Source organism: Ursus arctos, unplaced genomic scaffold, assembly GCF_023065955.2.
Source record: "Ursus arctos isolate Adak ecotype North America unplaced genomic scaffold, UrsArc2.0 scaffold_11, whole genome shotgun sequence".
Classification (NCBI taxonomy): domain Eukaryota; kingdom Metazoa; phylum Chordata; class Mammalia; order Carnivora; family Ursidae; genus Ursus; species Ursus arctos.
The window spans coordinates 61,209,031-61,231,862 of NW_026622775.1; the positions used below are offsets into that span (position 1 = coordinate 61,209,031).

The 22,832-nt window shown below is 40.4% G+C and overlaps 1 protein-coding gene across 1 annotated transcript; it reads left to right on the forward strand.

Annotated features, from left to right (window-relative positions):
• Positions 1-4,884: 4,884 nt before the first annotated feature.
• Positions 4,885-7,916, forward strand: DEFB134 (defensin beta 134). The gene is made up of 2 exons (XM_026519089.2): positions 4,885-4,942; positions 7,774-7,916. Exons 1-2 carry the CDS (start codon positions 4,885-4,887, stop codon positions 7,914-7,916), a joined length of 201 nt encoding a protein of 66 aa, XP_026374874.1.
• The last annotated feature ends 14,916 nt before the right edge of the window (positions 7,917-22,832 follow it).

Below are 22,832 nucleotides of genomic sequence, written 5' to 3' on the forward strand. Positions count from 1 at the left end.
ACTGGACCATCTGCTGCAAAGAGAAGAAAATTAGACCTAAGAAAAGAAAGAAGTGGTAGGGACACCTGGGTGGCTTCCTCGGTTAAGCAGCTGCCTTTGGCTCAGGTCATGATCCCAGGGTCCTGGGATCAAGTCCCACATCTGGCTCCTTGCTCAGTGGGGAGCCTGCTTCTCCCTCTGCCTACTGCTCCTCTGCTTGTGCTCACTTGCTCGCTCTCTCTCTCTCTGACAAATAAATAATAAAATCTTAAAAAAAAAAAAAAAGAGTGGTGAAAAGTCCAACCCCATCTTCTTCGGATTCCAGGAAAAGAAACTGAAAGTGTTTGAAACTCTCTTTTCTATATAAGGAAAATTAATATGATGGATAAATGAAATTCATGATAATTATATGTTTAAATGATAAGGTTAAAGTAAATATGAATTTTTTAAAGGCTTACACTCTTTTCATGTGTGTGCTTTTACATTAACTTCCTTCATTTATATCCACCACCATGTTGTTGTTTCACCTATAATACTATATCCCAGCTCCATGACATACCATGTGACCTTGGGCAAGTTCTAGAGTCTCTCTCTACATCAGTTTCCTTATCTACAAAATGAGATACCAAGAGTACCTACATCATGGTGTTAGAAGAATTATATTAGTAGCTGTGAAGTTCTTAAGCAGTGCCTGACCCCAGTGTAAGCTCCATGTTAACTGCAATTTCATGGGACCAGAGAATGTGATCTGTTCTATAGCTTTTTGGAATTTATTGAATCACTCTTTGTGATCTAAGATAAAATTGATATTTGCTAAAATTTCATGTGGTATTGAAAATAAGGTATATTTTCTATTTATGAGATATACAATCCTATATAAACAATGTATTTATTCAACAGTATTATATTTCAATAATCTAGGACTGGAACTCTGGTAGTGAGGACTAAGAAGAAAGAGGAGATTTGGGATGGATTTCAGAAGTAGGATTGACAGAACTTAGTGGTCACAGGACATAATGAGAAGAAGGTATGAAAGATGATACTGATTTCAAAGCTTGCAAAGAGATGGTTAGCAATACAGCTCACTAAACTGGAGAGGCCAGAAAAAAAAGTAGGTTAGGAGTTGGGGGAGAGTCAATAAGGAGATGTTTCAGCATAATAGAGTCACGCAAGGGATATGGATATCAGTCCACTGGGCACATTTGCAAAAGTGTAATTTTATTTTATTTTTTAATAAATGAACCTCATTCCTATTATGAACCTCATTCCTCCTGGTCACAGAAGCTTAAACTCAGTGTATTCAGAGTTGCTTCTTTTCTCTAAATTATTTGTAGGTTCGAGAGGACTTAAGCAGTGCTGAGGCATCTGGGAGAGCATTGATTATGTTAACAATATGAAGATAATCATCATTCCCGCTTGGTCTTCACTCACTAGCCAACGTATAGCTGCTAAGTTGCTTCTTGTTCTTAATAAAATTCTTAAAACTCTTTGGCTGAGGCTCATTCTTTAGTGCATGGGATAATTCTGCCTTTCAAGTATCATTCTAGTTCACCAGAAATTCCAGTGGGAATATCTATTGCTCCACCACATCCACGGAGATCTCAGTCATACAAGGATTCTGCTACTACTCTCTTCCCACGCTGGGAGAACCTGTGTGAGGGAGAGGGGACCAATGCTGTGAGACTACCTCAGACCTATCTACCAAAGAAACCCAGTCAGTCAATGCTATGCTATGTATGGTCTTGCCACCTCACTGAGCCCCGCTCACATAAGGAAACACCAGTGCACCATGCCATCAGACTCTACCCAGAGCTTCTATCCTCCACTACCTCCTCACATTTTCCTTCCCTCCCACTATATGAAACCCAGGACTGGAGAGAAAAACAGTGACACCCCTCCCCCCACCATCTGTACTGTTCATCTTCCTTCACTCCTATTGTACCCCTTTTCCTCTACCTTATTCACGACTTGGTCTGGGGAAGGAATAAGCTCTTAATTTTTCTGCACTCTCCAAAATCTATCATAAAATCTGAATCCAAGAGTTCCTTCCAGTGCCCAAAAGAACATAGTCTCTTTTTTTTAACTCAATTTAGTTAACATAAAGTGTTTTATTAGTTTCAGGGGTAGAATTTAGCGATTTATCAATTGTATATAATACCCAGTGCTCATTACATCAAGTGCCCTCCTTAATGCCCATCACCCAGTTACCCCATTCCCCCTCCCATCCCTTCTCCTTGGGGAATGGTGAGAAGAGGGGAGCCATGGAGCATATAGGCCTTACACGAGAGTAATTTCTATTCAGTTCTAGCAGATTCTTGCCATGTAAGGGATGCCAAAAGAACACTGCTGTATCTTCTGATTTATTTGATAGAAGTAGAAATCTGGATTCTTAGGGGAACCTGGCTGGCTCAGTCAGTAGAGCCTAGGACTCTTTTTTTTTTTTTTTTTACCTTCCTTAAGTTTTTTTTTTTAAATTTAAAATCAATTAATTAACATATAGTGTATTATTAGTTTCAGAGATAGAGTTTAGTGATTCATCAGTTGCATATAACACCCAGTGCTCATTGTATCACATGTCCTCCACATGCCCATCACCCAGTTACTCCACCCCCGCCACTTCCCCGCCAGCAAACCTCACTTTGTTCCCTATAATGAAGAGTCCTTTATGGTTTTCCTTCCTCTATGTTTTTATCTTATTTTATTTTTCCTTCTCTTCCCCTATGTTCATCTGTTTTGTTTCTTAAACTCCACATATGAGTGAAATCATATATTTGTCTTTCTCTGACTAATCTATTTTGTTTAGCATAATACTCTCTAGTTCCATCCACATTGTTGCAAATGGTAAGATTTCAGTCTTTTTGATGGCTGAATAATATTCCATTGTATCTGTATACATACACACCAGATTTTCTTTATCCATTCATCTGTCCATGGACATCTGGGCTCTTTCCATATTTTGGCTATTGTGAACATAGTCTTTTGACATGCAGAAGTCTGCTCTTTGTTTCTCTCTTTTTGAGGGGAAAAGGTACACATTGTTCAGAATATGATAATGGTAAATTAAGTGTTTTAGACTTTTGAAAACTGGGGGGAAAGCAGATGAAATATAGTTTTTTTTTTTGTAATATTCTTAAAATCAAAATCTAACAAATTAGTAAGGAATTTCCCAAACAAAATCCAGGTGTAGGGTAGGCAAATTCTAGGATGTCTTCCAATGATGCCTGCCTCCTAGTATCCATGCTTTCATGTAATCCTTTCATATTGAGCCACCTACTTCTAACGGAGAGTACAGAATTGACTCTTGAATAACATGGGTTTGAACTATATGGATCCACTTACACACAGATTTTTTTCAATAAATATATTGGAGGGGCACCTGGGTGGCACAGTCTGTTAAGCATCTGACTCTTGTTTTCAGCTCAGGTCATGATCTCAGTGTGGTGAGATCAAGCCCTCATGAGGCTCTGCACTCAATGGGGAGTCTGCTTGAGATTCCTCCCCTCTCCCCCTGCCCCTCCGCCACCCTCCACCATGATCTCTCTCTCTCTCTCTCAAAAAAAAAACAAATAAATCTTAAAAAAAAAAATGTGGCATATGTACAATGGACTTTTATTCAGCCATAAAAAAGAAGGAAACCCTGCCATTTGTAACAACATGGAAAAACCCAGAGGATATTATGCTAAGTGAAAAAACTATATATAGACAAATACTGTATGATCTCACTTACGTGTGAAATCTCAAAAAAGTCAAACTCATAGAACTAGAAGGTAAAGTGGTAATTGCCAGAATTTGAAAAGTGAAGGAAATGGGGAGATGTTAACCAAAGGAAACAAACTTTCAGTTATAAGATGAGTAAATTCTGAGGATCTAATGTACAGTACAGTGACTCTAGTTAATAAAATACAGTACACTTGAAATTTGCTAAGAAAGTAAATCTTATATATTCTCACCTCAAAAAAAAATTGTAACTATTTGAGGTGAGGATGTGTTAGTTTGATTGTGGTAATCATTTCACAATGCATATGTACTTCAAATCACCACATTTGACTGCTTTAAACATAAGCAATTTTTATTTGTTAATTATACCTCAATAAACCTGGGGAAGAAAAGTCATAAAGAACAGTTGGGTAACAGATATGTTCACTATCTTGAATGTGATGACGGTTTCACAAAAGTATATGTGTCAAAACTTATCAAATTGTACACTTCAATATTTAAATTTTTATGTCATTTATATCTCACTAAAGTTTTTTTAAATAGTGATAGTTATAAAAAATGACTTTGACAGAATATTACACAGATTTGAAAAATATCACTTATGAAGAGTTTTAATGAGACCAAAAAATACTTATGGTATATATCATGTTACAAAAGCAGGATATCTGATTACAAGTATATGGTTCGGAACTATTCATAACAAAATATTAAATAATAAATTAGGCATACATAAAACTTTCTTAAGAAATGCACGAGTTGTTTCTGAGAGATGGGGCTCAAGTGTTAACTTTTCCCTCTTTGTAACTTTTAATACTTAATAAGTGGTCCAAAATTAGCATTTAATTTTTGTAGTAACATAAAAAAACAAAAAATATTTTTATTTAGTTAATTAAAAAAAAGTATAGTTCTCAGGTCTTCATTAGTATCTTTGGAAAATCCAGGTCAGGGAGCCGTGCCTTTGTCAATAGGAAAAGCTGTCAAACGGGAAAGGGCTGTCAGTTTTTTCCTCACATAAGTATTGCCAGCTCCTCTGCCTCAGGGAAGATTGGTGTAGCGTATCTACCTGCAGCAGGGCATATCCCAGACATGAGAGATTTGTATGGGAGGGCGTGCTCAACCTTCCCTTTCTGCACTCTGACAGCCAGAGACAGACCCTGCCACCAGCGTCCTCAACGGCAGCTCCCAGCCATGAAGCCTCTCTTTGCTGTGCTTGTCTTGTTCTTCTTTTGGGACCCAGTGCTGGCAGGTAAAAATGGGAGTTTTCCTGGGGGAGGGGGTCATTTGTCTACAAGAGCAATTCCACTGAGCAAACCTATGAATGTCTTCCCACTATGGACCCTCTATTTTCAAAGCGGAAACAGCATCAACCAATCTGACATTAGCAAGACCTGAGCTTGAATCTTGGCTCTCCAACTTGTGTTAGCCATGCAGCTTTAGGCAAAAGTCTAATCTTCTCTGAATCTTAGTTTCTTCATTTGCAAAGTGGCAATAATACTAACCTCAGTCTTGCAAGGATTAAATGTGATAATGTATAGAATAGGCCTGTACATAACACATAGTGTACCTGCCTCGTGAGAGCTGTCATTATATCGTCATTAGTAATACCCCATCCTGTTTTGCCACTATTGTTTTGTCCCTAAGTGAGGAACATGTCTAGGCATAATAGACAAAACCAGCAAATAGCGGTAACACAATTTGTTAAGCTTTCTAATTTGCTGAAATTGCTTATAGTTAATTTATTATTTGTAGATGCCTTAGATACATGGAGAAATAGATTTGGAACAGCTTGTTCCAAGAGAATTAATAAGCTTTATGTGCTAGAAGAAATGTCTGATCAAATGAGATAGCAGATAGACATGAGAGAGAGCACTGACTGGTCTCATAGTTTAGCTTGACCATATTCATTACTGACTTTAAAAATCCCTTCTTGAATATTCTCTTCACTCAGAGCTACTGAATCAGTTCAAATCCAGATGGTATAGAATCCCATTTAATTTCTCACCCTCCCTCAAGAAATCTGTAGGCAGATGAACCAGATTTTTGGGTCATGTCACTCAATAGGCTGGATTTAAGAATCCATACAATCCAGGCCTCTTGAAGCTACTGATGGGACCAATTCCACTATGGTTTATGGCAATGGATTCATGGCCTCTAGACAGCCAATAAGATAGTCTACAATGTTGCCTTTACTGCCTTATACACCCCAAAGCTCATGATTTCCATAGGAAGTTCTCATCTTGTTGTGTAGACCTCTACACTTCATCTTCTCAGGCTTCCATCTTTTTTTTTTTTTTTTTTGCATGTTAGGAACACCTTTTATTTTTTTTTTATTGCCATGTATTTTTTTTTATTATTAACATGTAATGTATTATTTGTTTCAGGGGTACAGGTCTGTGATTCATCAGTCTTACACAATACACAGCACTCACCACAACACATACCCTCCCCAATGTCCATCACCCAGCCACCCCATCCCCCCACCCCCCACCCCTCCAGCAACCCTTAGTTTGTTTCCTGAGATTGAGAGTCTCTTATGATTTGTCTCCCCTCTTGTTTCTTCTTGTTTCAGTTTTTCCTCTCTTCCCCTATGATCCTCTGCCTTGTTTCTCAAATTCCACATATCAGTGAGATTATATGATAATTGTCTTTCTCTGATTGACTTATTTCGCTTGGCATAATTACCTCTAGTTCCATCCACATTGTTGCAAATGGCAAGATTTCATTTTTTGATGGCTGCATAATATTCCATTGTATTGTATGGTGAGTGTGTATATATATACCACATCTTCTTTATCCATTCATGTCTGTAGATGGACATCTGAGCTCTTTCCAGAGTTTGGGTATTGTGGTCATTGCTGCTATAAACATTGGGGTGCAGGTGCCCCTTCGGATTACTGCATTTGTATCTTTGGGGTAAATACCCAGTAGTGCAATTGCTGGGTGGTAGGGTAGCTCTATTTTCAACTTTTTGAGGAAACTCCATACTGTTTTCCAGAGTGGCTGCACCAGCTTGCATTCCCACCAAGAGTGTAAAACGGTCCCCTTTCTCCACATCTTCGCTCAGGCTTTCATCTTGCCAGCTAAGTAACCCTGATCACTTTTTCTCCCTATAGGACAATTATCCTCCAGGGTATGATGATTTGCATAGGCTGTGTTGGCTCAATATTTCTACAGATGACCAAATACTTGACACTCTTTTCCTTTTAAGACCTTCTTACATATAGAAAAAAAGAAATATTCATATTTTGATAATTCTACAGAATAGCATGTCTATAAAAGTGTAAGTTCAGCTCAAAATACCTTGGGCCCCAATAAGACATAGTAAATCTTCAGAATATATTTCACCCTCCTCTGAACTCATAATACTATTCTATGCTGCAAATGCTTCACTGCACTTGTCATCTTTTCTCCTCTCTCATAGATATTTTGTGTTTCTTCTCTTTTTTTGTCTAGACTGAAAATTCTTAAGGTCTATATCATACACAAATCTGTACCCCAACAGCACCTGGATTTATGAAACTGGTTTGGGAATGAAAACATAATTAAATAATGAATGAATGATTACATGCATAGGTAACCTGACTGTTTCAAGTATAGTAACTGACCAATTTGGGCAAACTTCCAAGTTATTAATCGTCTTAGCTCAGACTACCATAACAAAATACTGCGGACTGTGTGGTTTAAACAAAATGTATTTTCTCACAGTTCTGGAGTCTGGAGAGTCCAAGATCAACTACAGGCTGATTCAGTTTCTGATGAGAGCTATCTTCCTGGCTTTTAGACAGTCAATCTCTCCACCAATCCTACTGGATCAGGGCCCCACACTTAAAACCTCAATTAACTTTAAGTACCTCTTAGAGTCCCTCTCTCCAAATACAGCCACATTGGAGTTTAAGGTTTCAACATATGAATGGAGGGGGAGAGGGGAGGAAAACTGTAGTTAATTTTTTTTTCAATTACAGAGCCAAACATTATAATCAAGTCTCCTTGGAATCCAGTTTTATAAAAATGGAAGTACCAATTCTACAGTCCAAAAAGACCCATAGTGAATTATCTTTCCATTCATTTTCTTTCCAGGCATGAATCCACTGGCATCAGAAATGCACAAGAAATGCTATGGGAATGGTACCTGCAGACTTGAGTGTTTTACAAGTGAAATGTTAGTTGCCTACTGTATTTTTCAACTAGAGTGCTGTGTCAAAGGAAACCCAGACCCCTGACAAAAGAAACCAGGGAATGCTGATGAACTTGAAAGTCTTTGACATCCTTTCCACCATCTTTCACACAGCCAGGGAACTTAGATTACTCTGTGACACTGTCATGTGCCCATGGCTGTGGGTTTTTAGTATTTTTTAAATAAGCCATCAGAATCTTAGGATTTTGTATATGAAAAGCTGAGCTGCTGCTTTCCTAAAGACAGTTAAGCTTCTCATGAAAACTTAGGCTATATTTTATCACTTCAAAGTGATATCCATGTTCTTCTCAGTGCCGATTTCTCTCTTTCCTTATAGAAAGAATGTCTTAATTATTTTTAGAGCCTTCAAGTTACAGAAACACCTTTTTACACCTAGGCTTTACCCTACCATCCCTTCAGCTCCCCATTCATCTTCTCTTTGGACTGCACATCTTAGAGAAATGGATCTGCCCGAGCCCCCTGATGACCCTGTATGCTTCTCACTAGACTGCATAGACAAGGCTTAACTGCAGGCTGGCCCAAGTCTTGACTGAATCTGACCAAGCAATTCTTGAAACACAGGGAAAAGGACATGTTGTAATGGGCAGTCATGAAGCAGGTTCTCAGCCACCTCTCTGGTTTCAGGAAGTGAAAGCATGGGACTTTCCACTTCAACCTCCTTAGGTTCAGCTACAGGCTATCAGACCACTTGGCCATTGTTTACAGTTGACTCCTCAGCAGCAGAGTGGCCCAACATCTCTGTTACCCATCATCTGGCCCCTTTGGCTGGGTTCATCCTGTGGCCCTAGGAGCTAACACCACGCTGATCTTGCTTTGCTGTGTATGTTAAGTAATAAATTTTCTAAGTTCATTTGGACTCACCATTTTCTTTACCAGTCACCCTTATGAAGGTGTGGTAGGCAAACCTACAACTTCTCTTGTGGTGCTGGTTATCCTACTGCCTACAGCAATGCTGCCGAATGTCTGCCTAACTGCTCAACACCACCAACCTACATACAGATGCATGAGTGTGGAGTTCTGCACGTGCTGTTCAGCACGAAGGGTGCAGGAGCAAAGGGGTAGATTCTGGGTGCGGAGAAATTTTCTTTAACTTCAGCGTTGAGTTCAGCTTGGACTCTCTGACAATTCTGAAAAGGTGGAGTTCTAGCACCAAATAGCCAATTGCTGATCTGGTACGTGGCTGAGGAAACAATGCCCAAGTCCTGGCTTAAAATGACAGTCGGAAGACAAGGAAGGAGAATAGTAAATGAGAAAGATGAGGGGTTGTGAGAAGTCCTACACTCCCAGATGCTCTTCAGTCTTTGATAAAATCCAGTGTTGGTGTCTTTAGGGAGGAAGATGTGTGTCCTCCTCGCAGAGGCCCAAAGCCTCCTGTGCAGTCGGTAGAGGAGATAGTTTAAATGGAATGGCATTAGAGATGGCCTGGAATGGCAGTCATGGTTTTCAAGCATCCAAAGTAAAGGACACATCCAGACAGGGCCCAGGAAAACTCTCAGACTCTGAAGGAGGCGGGAGAGTCCTTACCTAAATGACACTGAATCTCATGGAACTGTGACCTTATAACATCCACGGAAACTTGGGCTCGCTTCTCATTTTACTCTTTCACTTCAGGTGTACGTTCTCCATACACACAGGTAAACTGAAATTTGAAAGCAATGCAGTGTGCTATCTGAAGAGCCTCTTTTTCCAACTGGGTGATAGGACACTGTTCTCCCATCAAAGAGGTGATCCCCAAAGCAACGGAAAAAATTTGAGTTATCTCTGCTGGAACAATAGAAACTCCCTGGAATCTGGCTAAGTCTTGGACAAACTTCACTTCCCACTATTACAAAAAAATAAAGATGGATAGGCCAACACAACACTGCCTTGTTCTTACTGTTCCATAAACCCAAACCTCTACATCCATATACCCTGTCAGGAAATGAACTCTGTTAGTAACAATAGTAGCTGCAAACTGTTTTATCCTTTTGATATAAAGTGTGTATATTACACAAGCAACCTCTAGCTCTTCAGGGCTTCTGTAAATATGAAACCTGAAAAGAAACTAGCTAACTATGGCTAGTTACATGGACACATCCAAAAGAAATTTAATTCTAAGATCAAAAGCCTTCGTTAAAATAATATATTTACCAAATATCTCAGGAAAGCAACAAAATGTGGAAGGGTATTGTCACAATTTAGAGCAAACTTCCTTCAGAGTTCTTTTCAGATATCACTCCCTGACATCCCACTCATCCAGTGGCAACACTGCACTCTCTAAAAATAATACATGGTTTCCATCAATAGATGAATGGATAAAGAAGACGCAGAGTGTGCATGTGTGCATGTGTGTGTGTGTGTGTGTGTAGTATATATGGTACATATATTACATATATAATATATAATAATATATAATATAGTAATATATAGTATATACAATGTATATACCACTTCTTCCTACATATAAAATATATATAATATATATCTATACTATATACATAATATATAAAATATATGTTATATATATATATATATATACACACACAAACAATGAAATATTAGTCATAAAAAAGAATGAAATCCTGCCATTTGTGACAACATGGGTGGACCTAGAGGGTATTATGCTAAGTGAAATAAGTCAGACAGAGAAAGATAAATACCATGTGATTTCACTTACACGTGGAATCTAAAAAACAAAACAAATGAACAAAAAAAACAAAACAGACTCTTTTTTTTTTAAAGATTTTATTTATTTATTTGACAGAGAGAGACAGCCAGCCAGAGAGGGAACACAAGCAGGGGGAGTGGGAGAGGAAGAAGCAGGCTCCCAGTGGAGGAGCCCGATGTGGGGCTCGTACCCAGAACGCAGGGATCACGCTCTGAGCCAAAGGCAGACACTTAACGACTGTGCCACCCAGGCGCCCCCAAACAAAACAGACTCTTAAATACACAGAACAAACTGGTTGCCAGATGGGAAGTAGGTTGGGGCATGGGTGAAATAGATGAAGGTGATTAAGAGATATAAACATCCAGTTATAAAATAAATAAGTCACAGAGATGAAAATTACAACATTGGGAAGACAGTCAATAATATTGTAATAATGTTGCAAGATGACATCTGAAGACTACACTTATCATAGTGAGCACTGAGTTGCTGGGAATGGCCAGCAATCCCTGTACCGACAGATGAAAGATTACTCCAAATATAAAAAATAGAATAAGAAGTTGGAATAGGGATTCTGAGAAGACTCGAGAGTAAGTAAAAGCTCTGCCTTTAAGGAAATTCATTTTTACTTAGAACTGACTTAAACAAGAACTGGAACTGACCTCTCTCAATTAGCCAAGGAGCTGATGAACTAGAAGTGACTTTAAAGATTCTGAGAGCAGGGCAACAACTACAGAGACGGATTTTAACCTGGTCTCCTTTTGCTCAGCTTATCTGGAGTGAGACAAGACGGTGTAGAGAAAGAAAATCCGTTGCTTTCCCTACACAAATTGCTTCCTGTGACCATAAGCCAGAAAGCTAGAGACATCCTCAACTCCCTCTTCTTCTCATATGTCACAGGATGATGGGACAGGTTCCATGGTTTGAATGTGTCCTAAAATCAGTTAGAATATAAAAATGATCATGTATGCCTTGCTTAATTGGATCAGAATTCCATAAAGAACAGGATGTTGATTTTCTGACGCTTTCTATTTCAGAACATTTATCATTCAGGATTTGGATTTCAAATCCTATCAGCCTGTTTAAATATTGGAAGCCCCCATTTATTTGCATATTTGCTTGAATGTGCAATTCATGCTCTCCTGATTCAACAACTATGAATTATTTGCTTTACTCCAAAGAGTTCGTTCTCTTTTTGAGTTTTCCCAAACAGGTATTTTGAATTGTCAAGTAAATTGCAGATTTCCTTGTCTTTGAGTTTAGCTACTGGAGAATTATTGTGACCTTTTGTGATGTCATGTTTTCTTCATTCTTCATGTTCCTTGGAGCTTTGTGTTGTTGATCTCACATCTCAAGTAGCAGTGTCCTCCTCCAATCATTATTAGCTGCAGTCAGATGGGAGACACTTTTCGTTAGTCTTGCTTATATCTGGGGCTTTCTTTGACTTTGTACGGATAGACCTGCTCCATACTTCAAGTGCCCTGTTGTGGCAAAATTCTTAAGTTTTTATGTCTTCTCTCAAAATTCAATGCACCAGGCTGATGGCTAGAAAACTTGTTTTCCTGAAGGTAGAGCTACAGCCCAAAATTGTGATTTTTCCCTTGCCATAGACTTTGGCTTCCCTACTGTGTGTACTCCCATCTTCCAGGGCTCACTCTTGCCCCCACCCTTAGAAGCACACACAAGGAGCCAGCCACAGAGTGGGGAAATATGAGTTTGGCACTCAGGGAATACGGGGAGCCTGCAGACCAGCTGGCTACCACTACACATCTATTAGAATGACCAAAATTCAGAACATTGACAACAACAATGCTGGCAAGGATGTGGAGTAACAGGAACTCTAATCATTGCTAGTGGGAATGCACATTTCAGAAGACTGTTTGCGAGCTTCTTAAAAAATTAAACATACTCTGATCATACAATGTAGCTATCACATCCATTGGTATTTATCCAAAGAAATTGATAAAACACAAAAACCTGCACACTCATGTTATTAGTAGCTTTACTGATAATTGCCATAACTTGAAGACAACCACAACATCCCTCAGTAAGTGAATGGATAAATAAACTATAGTACATCCACAATGGAATATTATTCAGCACTAAAAACAAATGGGCCATCAAGCCATGAAAAGACATGAAGGATACTTAAATGCATATTGCTAAGTGAAAGAAGCCAAACTAAAAGTCTACATACTCTATGATTCCAACTATATGACATTCTGGAAAAAACAAATCTATGGAGACAATAAGATCAGTAGTTTACAGAGGTTTAAAGGGAAGGAAAAAAAGAACAGATGGAGCATAGGGGATTTTTAGGGCAATGAAAATACTCTGTATGTTACATAATGATAGACACATGTCAATATCTCCAAACCCACAGTAGGTACAACATCAAGAGTAAAGCTTAGGGGTGCCTGGCTGGCTCAGTCGGTAAAGCATACAACCTTGATCTCAGGGCTGTGAATTCAAGCCCTATGTTGAGCATAAAACTTATTTTTTAAAAAAAGAGTGAAGCTTAATGTAAACTACAGACTTTGGGCAATAATTATGTGTTCACATAGATTAATCAGTTGTAACAAATGTATCACTCTCATGCAGGATGTTAATAGTCAAGGAAACTGGGCAGGGGAAGCAGCGGCAGTGAGTAAATGAGAATGTAAAAAAAAAAAAAAAGCATTTGACAAAATACAGCATCCTTTCCTGATTAAAACTTCAGAGTGTAGGGATAGAGGGTACATTCCTCAATCTCATAAAAGCCATCTATGAAAAGCCTACAGCAAATATCATTCTCAATGGGGAAAAGCTGGAAGCCTTTCCCTTAAGATCAGGAACACGACAAGGATGCCCACTCTCGCCATTATTATTCAACATAGTACTAGAAGTCCTTGCAACAGCAATCAGACAACAAAAAGGGATAAAAGGTATCCAAATCGGCAAAGAAGTCAAACTGTCTCTCTTTACAGATGACATGATACTTTGTATGGAAAACCCAAAAGAATCCACCCCCAAACTACTAGAAGTTATAGAGCAATTCAGTAATGTGGCGGGATACAAAATCAATGCTCAGAAATCAGTTGCATTTCTATACATGAACAATGAGACTGAAGAAAGAGAAATTAGGGAATCCATTCCATTTACAATAGCACCAAAAATCATACGTGATCTCAAAATTAACTGAACCAGAGACATAAAGGATCTATATTCTAAAAACTACAAATCACTCTTGAAAGACATTGAGGAAGACACAAAAAGATGGAAAAATATTCCATGCTCATGGATTGGAAGAATTAACATAGTTAAAATGTCCATGCTAGATAGGAGCTAAGATGGCGGAGGAGTAGGGGACCCCTTTTTCAGCCGGTCCCCTGAGTAGAGCTGGATAGGTAACAGACCAGCCTAAATAACCACGGAATCAGCCTGAGACGCAGGAAGATACATCTGGATCTCTACAAATGAACATCTCCAGCGCTGAGTATTGAGGTACGAAGAGGGGAGCTGTAAACCGTGCACAGATATTGGAAGATAAACGGAAGGGGGAGGGAGCCGCCGCGTTTGGGCGCCGGGAAGCGGCAGCCACCTGCACGGGGGAGCGGGCGGACTCACAGAGGGCACCCGCGAGAGAGCGGACTGAGACCGGTGAGCCGTGAACGCCAGCCACCAGGCATCTCCTGGAACACCGGAATCCCGGTGTGCTCACAGGATCCAGACTGAGACCGGGAGCTCCCGGAGCGCGCGCGGGGCGGCTGGCGGCTGGCAGGCCACCTGCACGGGGGAGCGGGCGGACTCGCGGTCGGCACCCGCGAAACAGCAGACTGAGACCCTGAACCGGGTGCGCGCGCCACCAGGCTTCTCCCGAAACTCCGGAATCGCGGTGTGCTCACCGGGCATAGACTGAGACCGGGAGACCCGGGAGCGCGCGGGGCGGCCGGTGGCTGGCGGCATTAGAAACACAAAGGACAGAGACGCTTCGGCCCTGGAAGTGAGGGCAGGGACGTCGGGTTGGTGCGCACATCCCCGGACGCTGCAGGGTTGAGCAGCACCAACAGTAACAGAGTTAAAGTGGCCAGAACATCAGTGGAGAACGGGCCGCAATCCCTCTGTTCTGTGACAGAGGCTGAAATTCGGCCGCTGCTGCTCTGACTCTCAGAAGAGGCACAGCAGACCGCCAGGGTAAGCCGCCAGAGAACAAAAGCCTGGAAATACCGGCTCAGAGAGTGCCCATCCCCATCCCCCCTCGCAGGGGACGCGGAGACTCTACCCAAACAGGGTTGCCTGAGTATCGGCGCGGCAGGCCCCTCCCCCAGAACACAGAAGGCAGGCTGAAAAATCAAGAAGCCCACAACCCAGGCGCCTGGGTGGCGCAGTCATTGAGCTCCTGTCTCCGGCTTAGGGCGTGATCCCAGCGTTCCGGAAAGGAGTCCCTCATCGGGCTCCTCCGCTGGGAGCCTGCTTCTGCCTCTCTCACTCCCCTGCTTCTGTTCTGTTCTTGCTGACTGTCTGTCTCCCTCTCTCAGGTAAGTAAATAAATAAAATCTTTAAAGAAGAAGCCCACATCTCTAAGATCCCTATAAAACAAGGGGCACGGCCTGGGACCCAGTCAATAATTTGGGCTCTGGACAACCCCGCAACCTCTCCTCATCAGAATGACAAGAAGGAGAAGCCCCCCCCCCCCCAGCAAAGAAAAGACAGTGAGTCTGTGGCCTCTGCCACAGAAGTAACGGATATGGATGTAACCAAATTATCAGAAATGGAATTCAGAGTAACAATGGTCAAGATGATGAGTAGACTTGAAAAAAGTATTAAGGAAAATGTTACTGAGAATATAGAATCCCTAAGGGCGGAAATGAGAGCGAATTTGACAGAAATTAAAAATTCTATGAGCCAAATGCAGGCAAAACTAGAGGCTCTGACGGCCAGGGTCATGGAAGCAGAGGAAAGGGTTAGTGAATTGGAGGATGGGTTAATAGAGGAAAAAATGAAAATAGAAGATGGTCTTAAAAAAATCCACGCCCACGAATGTTGGCTACGGGAGATTACTGACTCAATGAAACGATCCAATGTTAGAATCATCAGCATCCCCGAGGGGGTGGAGAAAAACAGAGGTCTAGAAGAGATATTTGAACAAATTGTAGCTGAAAACTTCCCTAATCTAGCAAGGGAAACAAACATTCGTGTCCAAGAGGCAGAGAGGACCCCTCCCAAGCTCAACCATGACAAACCTACGCCACGTCACGTCATAGTGCATTTCGCAAATATTAGATGCAAGGATACAGTATTGAAAGCGGCCAGGGCAAAGAAATTTCTCACGTACCAAGGCAAAGGCATCAGAATTACATCAGACCTGTCTACACAGACCTGGAATGAGAGAAAGGGTTGGGGGAGCATTTTTAAAGCTCTTTCAGAGAAAAACATGCAGCCAAGGATCCTTTATCCAGCAAGGCTGTCATTCAGAATTGATGGAGAAATAAAGACATTTCAGAATCGACAGTCACTAACCAATTTCGTAACCACAAAACCAGCCCTACAGGAGATATTACGGGGGGTTCTATGAAAGTAAAAAGGCCCCAAGAGTGATACAGAACAGAAAGTCACAATCTATAGAAACAAAGACTTTACTGACAACATGGCATCATTAAAAGCATATTTCTCAGTACTCAGTCTTAATATTAATGGTTTAAATTCTTCCTTAAAATGCCACAGGGTTGCAGATTGGATAAAAAGAAATGACCCATCCATTTGCTGTCTACAAGAGACTCATTTCGAACCCAAAGATGCATTCAGACTGAGAGTAAGGGGATGGAGTACCATCTTTCACGCAAATGGACCTCAAAAGAAAGCTGGAGTAGCAATTCCCATATCAGATAAACTGGATTTTAAACTACAGACTATAGTTAGAGATGCAGAAGGGCACTATATTATTCTTAAAGGAAGTATTCAACAAGTGGATATGACAATTATAAATATATATGCCCCCAACAGGGGAGCAGCAAGATACACAAGCCAACTCTTAACCAGAATAAAGAGACATATAAAAAAAATTCACTAATAGTACGGGACCTCAACACTCCACTCTCAGAAATAGACAGAACACCCTGGAAAAAACTAAGCAAAGAATCAAAGGCTTTGAATGCCATACTCGACGAGTTGGACCTCTTAGATATATATAGAACACTACACCCCGGAACCAAAGAATACTCATTCTATTCTAATGCCCATGGAACATTTTCAAGAATAGACCATGTTCTGGGACACAAAACAGGTCTCAGCCGATACCAAAAGATTGAAATTATCCCCTGCATATTCTCAGACCACAACGCTCTGAAATTGGAACTCAACCACAAGGAAAAATTTGGAAGAAACTCAAACACTTGGAGACTAAGAACCATCCTGCTCAGGAATGACTCGATAAACCAGGAAATCAAAAATCAAATTAAACAATTTATGGAGACCAATGAGAATGAAAATACAACAATCCAAAACCTATGGGATACTGCAAAGGCAGTCCTAAGGGGGAAATACATAGCCATCCAAGCCTCACTCAAAAGAATAGAAAAATCTAAAATGCAGTTTTTATATTCTCACCTCAAGAAGCTGGAACAGCAACAGAGGGACAGGCCTAATCCACACACGAGGAAGCAGTTGACCAAAATTAGAGCTGAAATCAATCAAGCAGAAACCAGAAGTACAGTAGAGCAGATCAACAGGACTAGAAGCTGGTTTTTGGAGAGAATCAATAAAATTGACAGACCACTGGCAAGACTTATCCAAAAGAAAAGAGAAAGGACCCAGATTATTAAAATTATGAATGAAAAAGGAGAGGTCACGACGAACACCATTGAAATTGGAAGGATTATTAGAAATTTTTATCAACAGCTATATGCCAATAAACTAAGCAATCTGGAAGAGATGGAATCCTTCCTGGAAACCTATAAACTACCAAGATTGAAACAAGAAGAAATTGATTTCTTAAACAGGCCAATTAATTATGAAGAAATTGAGTCAGTGATAAACAACATTCCAAATAACAAAACTCCAGGCCTGGACGGTTTTCCTGGGGAATTCTACCAAACATTCAAAGAAGAAATAATACCTATTCTCCTAAAGCTATTTCAAAAAATAGAAACAGAAGGAAAGCTACCAAACTCATTCTATGAGGCCAATATTACCTTGATCCCCAGACCAGGCAAAGACCCCCTCAAAAAGGAGAATTACAGACCGATTTCCCTAATGAATATGGACGCCAAAATCCTCAACAAGATACTTGCTAATAGAATCCAACAGTTCATTAAAAGGATTATCCACCACGATCAAGTGGGATTCATACCTGGGATGCAAGCGTGGTTCAATATTCGCAAATCGATCAGCGTGATCCATCATATCAACAAGAAAAGACTCAGGAACCATATGATCCTCTCAATCGATGCCGAAAAAGCATTTGACAAAATACAGCATCCTTTCCTGATTAAAACCCTTCAGAGTGTAGGAATAGAAGGTACATTTCTCAATCTCATAAAAGCCATCTATGAAAAGCCTACTGCAAATATTATTCTCAATGGAGAAAAGCTGGAAGCCTTTCCCTTAAGATCAGGAACACGACAAGGATGCCCACTCTCGCCATTATTATTCAACATAGTACTAGAAGTCCTTGCAACAGCAATCAGACAACAAAAAGGGATCAAAGGTATTCAAATCGGCAAAGAAGAAGTCAAAATGTATCTCTTCGCAGATGACATGATACTCTATATGGAAAACCCAAAAGAAGCCACTCCCAAACTATTAGAAGTTATAGAGCAATTCAGTAACGTGGCGGGATACAAAATCAATGCTCAGAAATCAGTTGCATTTCTGTACACGAATAACGAGAACGAAGAAAGAGAAATTAGGGAATCCATCCCATTTACAATAGCACCAAAAACCATATGTTACCTTGGAATTAACTTAACCGGAGACGTAAAGGACCTTTATTCTAGAAACTATAAATCACTCTTAAAAGACATTGAGGAAGACATAAAAAGATGGAAAGATATTCCATGCTCATGGATCGGAAGAATTAACATAGTTAAAATGTCCATGCTACCCAGAGCAATCTACACTTTCAATGCTATCCAGATCAAAATACCGATGACATTTTTCAAAGAACTGGAACAAATAGTCCTTAAATTTGTATGGAACCAGAAAAGACCCCGAATCTCCAAGGAACTGTTGAAAAGGAAAAACAAAGCTGGGGGCATCACAATGCCGGATTTAGAGCTGTACTACAAAGCTGTGATCACAAAGACAGCATGGTACTGGCACAAAAACAGACACATATACCAATGGAACAGAATAGAGAGCCCAGAAATGGACCCTCAGCCTTTTGGGCAACTAATATTTAATAAAGCAGGAAAAAACATCCGGTGGGAAAAAGACAGTCTCTTCAATAAATGGTGCTGGGAAAATTGGACAGCTACATGCAAAAGAATGAAACTTGACCACTATCTCACACCATACACAAAAATAAACTCCAAATGGATGAAAGACCTCGATGTGAGACAGGAATCCATCAAAATTCTAGAGGAGAACATAGGCAGCAACCTCTACGACATCGGCCAAAGCAACCTTTTTCATGATACATCTCAAAGGCAAGAGAAACAAAAGATAAAATGAATTTATGGGACTTCATCAAGATTAAAAGTTTCTGCACATCCAAGGAAACAGTCAGAAAAACTAAGAGGCAGCCCACGGAATGGGAGAATATATTTGCAAATGACACTACAGATAAAGGACTGGTATCCAAGATCTACAAAGAACTTCTCAAACTCAATACACGAGAAACAAATAAACAAATCAAAAAATGGGCAGAAGATATGAACAGACACTTTTCCAATGGAGACATACAAATGGCTAACAGACACATGAAAAAATGTTCAAAATCATTAGCCATCAGGGAAATTCAAATCAAAACCACACTGAGATACCACCTTATGCCAGTTAGAATGGCAAAAATAGACAAGGCAAGAAACAACAATTGTTGGAGAGGATGTGGAGAAAGGGGATCCCTCCTACATTGTTGGTGGGAATGCAAGTTGGTACAGCCACTCTGGAAAACAGTGTGGAGGTCCCTTTAAAAGTTAAAAATTGAGCTGCCCTATGGTTCAGCAATTGCACTACTGGGTATTTACCCCAAAGATACAGACGTAGTGAAGAGAAGGGCCATAATCACCCCAATGTTCATAGCAGCGTTGTCCACAATCACTAAATCGTGGAAGGAGCCGAGATGCCCTTCAACAGATGACTGGATTAAGAAGATGTGGTCCATATATACAATGGAATATTACTCAGCTATGAAAAAGAACGATTTCTCAACATTTGCTTCAACATGGACGGGACTGGAGGAGATAATGCTAAGTGAAATAAGTCAAGCAGAGAAAGACAATTATCATATGATTTCTCTCATCTATGGAACATAAGAACTAGGAAGATCGGTAGGGGAAGAAAGGGATAAAGAAAGGAGGGGTAAACAGAAGGGGGAATAAACGAGAGATTGTGGACTCTGGGAAACAAATTGAGGGCTTCAGAGGGGAGGGCAATGGGGGAATGGGATAGGCTGGTGATGGGTAGTAAGGAGGGCATGTATTGCATGGTGCACTGGGTGCTATATGCAACTAATGAATCATGGAACTTTACATCAAAAACTAGGAATGTACTGTATGGTGACTAGCATAATATAATAAAAAAATATTATTTTTTTTAAAGTGTTGTTGTAGTTGTTAAGATGAGGTCATTAGGATGGGCCTTAATCCAATATGAGTGGTGTCCTTACAGAAGGGTAAATTTGGACGCAGACATATGTACACAAGGGGGAAAAACCACATGAAAATAAAGGAAGAGATTAGGGTGATGTTTTCATAAACTGAGAAACGCCACCAACCATCCAAAGCTAGGTGAAAGGCATGAAACACATTCTCTCTCCCAGCCTTCAGAAGGAACCAACCTTGCTGGTATCTCAATCTTAGACGTATAGCCTTCAGAACAATGATACAATAAATTTCCATCATTTAAGCCACCTGGTTCGTGACGCTTTCTTGTGGCAGCCCCAGCACACTAACACAGGAATGACTGTGACAGAGTTTCTTTGGGGAGTGATAAAGACATTCTAAAGTTGGTTGTGTGACAGTTGCACAACTCTGTGACTATAGTAAAAACCATGGAATTGTCCACCTTAAGGGGATGGATTTTATGGTGTTACGAATGTGAATTATACATCAATAAAGATGTTTAAAAGAAAACTAAACATATAACTACCCTGTGTCTGAGAAATTCCATTCATAGGTATTCACCCAAGAGAAATAAAAGCTTATCTTCACCAAAGGATTTGTACAAGAATGTTCACTGAAGCTTTAGCAAAATAGCTAAAAAGTAGAAACAGCCCAGATGTGCACGCCCAGAGGAGAATGGATACACAAACTTCAGGAAAGTCACACAATGGAATAGTACTCGGCAACGGAAAGAATGGACTAAAGATACAGGCAACATCATAGAAGAGCCTCAAGTATTATCTACGTGGAGGGAAAATCCTTACACAACAGAGTACATCGCTAATGATACATATACATGAAGTTTTCAGATAGGCAAGCCTAAACAAAGGTTAATATAAAACGTAACAGCAGTTCCTGCTCAGAAAACAGAAAGTTGGTGGCAGATAACTGGAAAAGGGAATGAGGGAACTTTCTGGAGTCCATAAATGTTTGATATCTTGATAAGGTTCAGATTACATAGGCGCATGCATGTGTCAAAGCTCTTTGAATACTATGCTTAAGATCTGTGTATTTCAGGGGCGCCTGGGTGGCACAGCGGTTAAGCGCCTGCCTTCGGCTCAGGGCGTGATCCCGGCATTATGGGATCGAGCCCCACATCAGGCTCCTCTGCTATGAGCCTGCTTCTTCCTCTCCCACTCCCCCTGCTTGTGTTCCCTCTCTCGCTGGCTGTCTCTATCTCTGTCGAATAAATAAATAAAATCTTTAAAAAAAAAAAAGATCTGTGTATTTCATTGTATGTAAGGTTTTTAATGTAAAAAAAAAAACCTGTTGAACGCTAATTGATGATATCATTCTGAAGTACTTAGAGACAAGGGTACTGATGTTTGTAATTAGGTGGATAGATTTTTTTACATCCACAGAAATAAGGGTTTTTTTAATATTTTTTTTAATTTATTTGACAGAGAGAGAGAGAGATAGAGAGCAAGTGAGCATAAGCAGGCGGAGCTGCAGAGATTGAGGGAGAAGCAGGCTCCCCACAGAGCAGGGAGCCCAACATGGGGCTCAATCCCAGGACCCTGGGATCGTGACCTGAGCCAAAGGCAGACACTCAACGAACTGAGCCACACAGGCTCCTTAGAAATGTTTTTTGTGGACCTACCTCAAACAAGAAAAGCATGAAAGAATTTTTAGGGAGGTCTCATTAGACACATCCAAGACCTCTGTGTTAATGAGTGATTTGATGTAGACAAGATGAGGAAGCACAACCCAGTATATAACTCCATCACCATTCAGAAGCCTGACGGAACTCATATATCACAAATGGTTATTAAATTAGAAAAAATACTTCTAGCCTATTTTAATCTACTCTATTCCACAAACATGTATGGATCAAATGAACCCACAAAGCAAACACTAAAAACGAAAAAGGCGGCAAAAGGGAAGGGGGAGGAGAAAAAGAAAAAGGGGAAGAAGAGGACAAAGAAGGAGGAGGAGAAGTAGGAGGAGGGGGAGGAGAAAAAGCAGGAGAAGGAGAAGAAGCAGAAGCAGAAGAAGGAGAAGAAGAAGGGGAGGGGGAGGAGGAGGAAGAGAGCGGGGAGGGAGAGGAGGACAAGGAAAAAGAAGAGGAAGAAGAGGAGAAGAGAGTGGGGAAGAAGGGGAGGAGGAAGGGGAAGGGGTAGGGAGAACAGGTCCTGCTTATTGGTTGTAATAAAGAAGGAAACACCAATACTACCTCCTCTTCCCACCAAACAAGACACTCTCAAGAAGGATGTAGCTGATGGCAGAAGTGACGTTAATGACATTGAAATATGACTTGGCTGTGTATATAATCACCTTTGCCTTTTCTTAGAAGAGCCAAAAGAGTCTAGTTCAGCTTTAGGAAGTAATCTGCACAGGTGGGTACCTGACCCATCACAGCAGCCATCAAAGCTCCATACTTTGACAGTGTCCCTTCCCAGGAGTTTGCCCATCAGGAGCAAATCTATTCCTTCTTTCCCTGTCATATTGGAAGAACTACTTCTCTCTCATTGGCTTAATACCTCCAAAAACCTATTCA

Bases quoted from the DNA above. Each gene is read 5' to 3' on its own strand.
- DEFB134 (XM_026519089.2), top strand. From the start codon at position 4,885: ATGAAGCCTCTCTTTGCTGTGCTTGTCTTGTTCTTCTTTTGGGACCCA. The intron at 4,943-7,773 runs GTAAAAATGGGA...TTTTCTTTCCAG, and splicing joins TTGGGACCCAGTGCTGGCAG to GCATGAATCCACTGGCATCA.